Below are 3,231 nucleotides of genomic sequence, written 5' to 3'. Positions count from 1 at the left end.
TTATTTAAAAAGGGAAACAAAACAAAACAAAACTTTTAGCTGTTTTGGTGGGAGGTAGGTGGGCAGATAGACCAAGGGTCCCCCACAAAACTCCCGTGCCCTGAAAGCCCCTCCATTGCTCAACACCCTACCCCATCCCACCCACCCTTAGCTGGGTCCTAGGGCTCTGTGCCCAACGCAGGAGCCGGTGAGAGCCCCCATTCCTACCTCATGCCCTAGAGGTATTCAGGGAAGAAGTGGGGGCAGGATGAAGTGCTTCTGCCGTCAGTGGGGTTCCCCTGGAGTTCAAGAAGAGAGGACTGCAGAGTTTCATCATTCTGGGTCTCTCTTGGGAAGTGCATACTGCAAGACTCTCCCTCCCATGTCCCTGTACCACCTACCCGGCCACATACCTTCCAGAAACCCAGGTCTGGAGTAAGCCTTGTTCTAGCTCTGTGTGTGTGTGTGTGTGTGTGTGTGTGTACACGTGCTGATCTTAGGGCTTGAACTCAGGGCTTGGGCTTTGAGTGAAAAAGCTCTGACAGCGCCCAGGCCCTGAGTTCAAGCCCCACAACGGACTAAGAAAAAAAAGGAAAAACAAAAACAAAACAAACTATGATCTTCACTGACTCTTGAGTAGCTAGGATGACAGGCGTGAACCACCAGCCACCAGCTTCCAGGTTTCATTCTAGCTTTTGAAACAAACCCTCACCACAAGTAGGAAACACCTTCTATGAACTCCCTTGGGCTCCCGGGTCCTCCCCACGCTCATCCCCAGACACTGGGCTGTGAGTCGGTGCCTGGGAGAGACTACAGGAGGAACGCTTGGCATAGCTGCGGACCACGTGTGCGCACGGGTGGGGCACCGCGAGGCACCCCCTGCCCCTTGCCTCACCCCACCCCCCCTCCCCACCCCACCTCCCCTCCCCACCCCACCCCACCTCCCGATTCCCGCAGGCTGGCGGCACAGTAGGCACTGGGCATTGCGCCAGAACGTCTCTCCTCGCTGTTTTCCCTCCCGCCCTTTTGGAGAGAGGCGGTCTCTAAGACCCAGCAGGCTGCGCCTTTCGTTTGGGGACACCCATTTTGGACACCAGGGGGCGATGGTTGGACCCGATATAAAAAGCAGATCCGCGCGGGGCCTGGCCATTCGCGGGACCCGGAGCTGCTCGGGTGGACGCGATTGGGATTAGAGAGAAAGAGAGAGGAAAGAGGAGAGAGAGAGAGAGAGAGAGAGAGAGAGGGGTGGTGGTGGTGGTGTGTGTGCCCTTGGTGGGTGGGTGGTAATCATCACCGTGAGGGCGCAGCCCTCCTCTCCCCCCCCCCCGTTTGCCCCGCGCGCGCGCGCGCGTGCGTGCCCGGTGCGCGCCAGGCTGGCCCCCCAAGCCCCCCGGAGGCGCGCGCCCGCGCGCCAGGCTGGAAGAACCCCCCGTTGGGTTCTCACCATGCCGGGACGATTCTAAACAACAACAACAACAACAAAGAAAAAAAAAACAACCCTCTTCTCTTCCTCTTCCCCTCGATGGAGTCAGCCGACTTCTATGAGACGGAGCCACGGCCCCCCATGAGCAGCCATCTCCAGAGCCCCCCGCACGCGCCCAGCAGCAGCAGCAGCAGCAGCAGCAGCAGCCACAGCAGCGCCGCCTTCGGTTTTCCACGGGGTTCGGGATCTGCACAGCCCCCGATCTTACCTGCGGCTCCGGAACCTCTGGGTGGCATCTGCGAGCACGAGACGTCCATCGACATCAGCGCCTACATCGACCCGGCCGCCTTCAACGACGAGTTCCTGGCCGACCTCTTCCAGCACAATCGGCAGCAAGAGAAAGCCAAGGCGGCGGCGGCGGCGGCGGCGGCGGCGGCGGTGGCGGCGGCGGCGGGGACCCCGACGGGGATCGGAGGAAGCGGTGACTTTGATTACCCCGGAACCCCCTTAGGTCCCGGAGGTGCCATCATGTCCGGGGGGGCGCACGGTCCCCCGCCTCCCGGCTATGGTTGTTCGGCAGCTGGTTACCTGGACGGTAGGTTGGAACCCCTGTATGAGCGCGTCGGGGCTCCGGCGTTGCGGCCGTTGGTGATCAAGCAGGAACCCCGGGAGGAAGATGAAGCCAAGCAATTGGCCTTAGCCGGGCTCTTTCCATACCAGCCGCCGCCGCCGCCGCCCCCGCCGCACCCGCACGCCTCTCCCGCGCACCTGGCCCCGCCGCACCTGCAATTCCAGATCGCGCATTGCGGCCAGACCACCATGCACCTGCAACCCGGGCACCCCACGCCGCCGCCCACCCCGGTGCCCAGCCCGCACCCCGCACCCGCACTTGGAGCAGCCGCTTTGCCAGGTCCTGGTGGTACGCTTAAAAATCTAGCCACCGGGCACCCCGATCTCCGTGCGCCCGGTGGTGGTGGTGGTGGTGGTGGTGGTGGTGGTCATGGTGGAGTAGGCAAGGCCAAGAAGTCGGTGGACAAGAATAGCAACGAGTACCGCGTGCGGCGAGAACGCAATAACATCGCGGTGCGTAAAAGCCGAGACAAGGCGAAGCAGCGCAACGTGGAGACTCAGCAGAAAGTGCTGGAGTTGACCAGTGACAATGATCGCCTGCGCAAGCGGGTGGAACAGCTCAGCCGCGAACTGGACACGTTGCGGGGTATCTTCCGGCAGCTGCCGGAGAGTTCTTTGGTCAAGGCCATGGGCAACTGTGCGTGAAGGCGGCCCCCACCCCCACCTCGGTGCGTGCCTGTCTACGCCCGCCTGTGCGCGCGCGGGACTGCAGGGGAGGGGGCGAGGGTGTGGGGGGAACCCATCCTGGAGAGGGATTATTTTGGGGGGGGGTGAGGGGGAGAAAGGGGAAGGGGAGGGATGGCGTTGTGTGATCTACCAGATCTCCAAGCTGGATCCTCCTCCCAGGATTAGAAGATTCCAGTGTCACCTGAAAAGCCTGGTGGGTTTGAGTGGGTCCCCTTTTCTCCTCCTCTGAGCCGGATTTGGTGCAGTCTAAGATAAAAGGGAGTCAGGCAATGTTTTGGGGGGGGTTCTGTTTTGTTTTTCTCTCTCTCTCCAAGATGAAGGGGAGAGAGGGACTTCTCTGTGGGAAAGGGGCTGGCCTGGAAGTCCAACAATTCTAGTATTAAGAAATAACCTCGTGCCTTGGAAATACAAAGCTCCAATTCCTACGGAATAGGGAGGGAGCAATGCTGTGCCTTCCACATTTTATTTACAGTGGGGAGGGGCTCCTGCTTTCCTCTGAGGCTGCTATAGAC

The 3,231-nt window shown here is 60.8% G+C and overlaps 1 protein-coding gene across 1 annotated transcript; it reads left to right on the top strand.

The window, feature by feature from the left end:
• The first annotated feature begins 1,145 nt into the window (after positions 1–1,145).
• Cebpa (CCAAT enhancer binding protein alpha) lies at positions 1,146–2,771 on the top strand. Its single transcript, XM_042668202.1, has one exon. It carries the CDS (start codon positions 1,502–1,504, stop codon positions 2,675–2,677), a length of 1,176 nt encoding a protein of 391 aa, XP_042524136.1. The 5' UTR covers positions 1,146–1,501; the 3' UTR covers positions 2,678–2,771.
• Positions 2,772–3,231: the final 460 nt, after the last annotated feature.

Source organism: Dipodomys spectabilis, unplaced genomic scaffold (assembly GCF_019054845.1).
Source record: "Dipodomys spectabilis isolate Male_0828 unplaced genomic scaffold, ASM1905484v1 ptg000422l, whole genome shotgun sequence".
NCBI classification, from domain to species: Eukaryota; Metazoa; Chordata; class Mammalia; order Rodentia; family Heteromyidae; genus Dipodomys; species Dipodomys spectabilis.
Note: the sequence above shows the minus strand (reverse complement) of the source record. Positions and strands in the feature narration are given on the sequence as shown.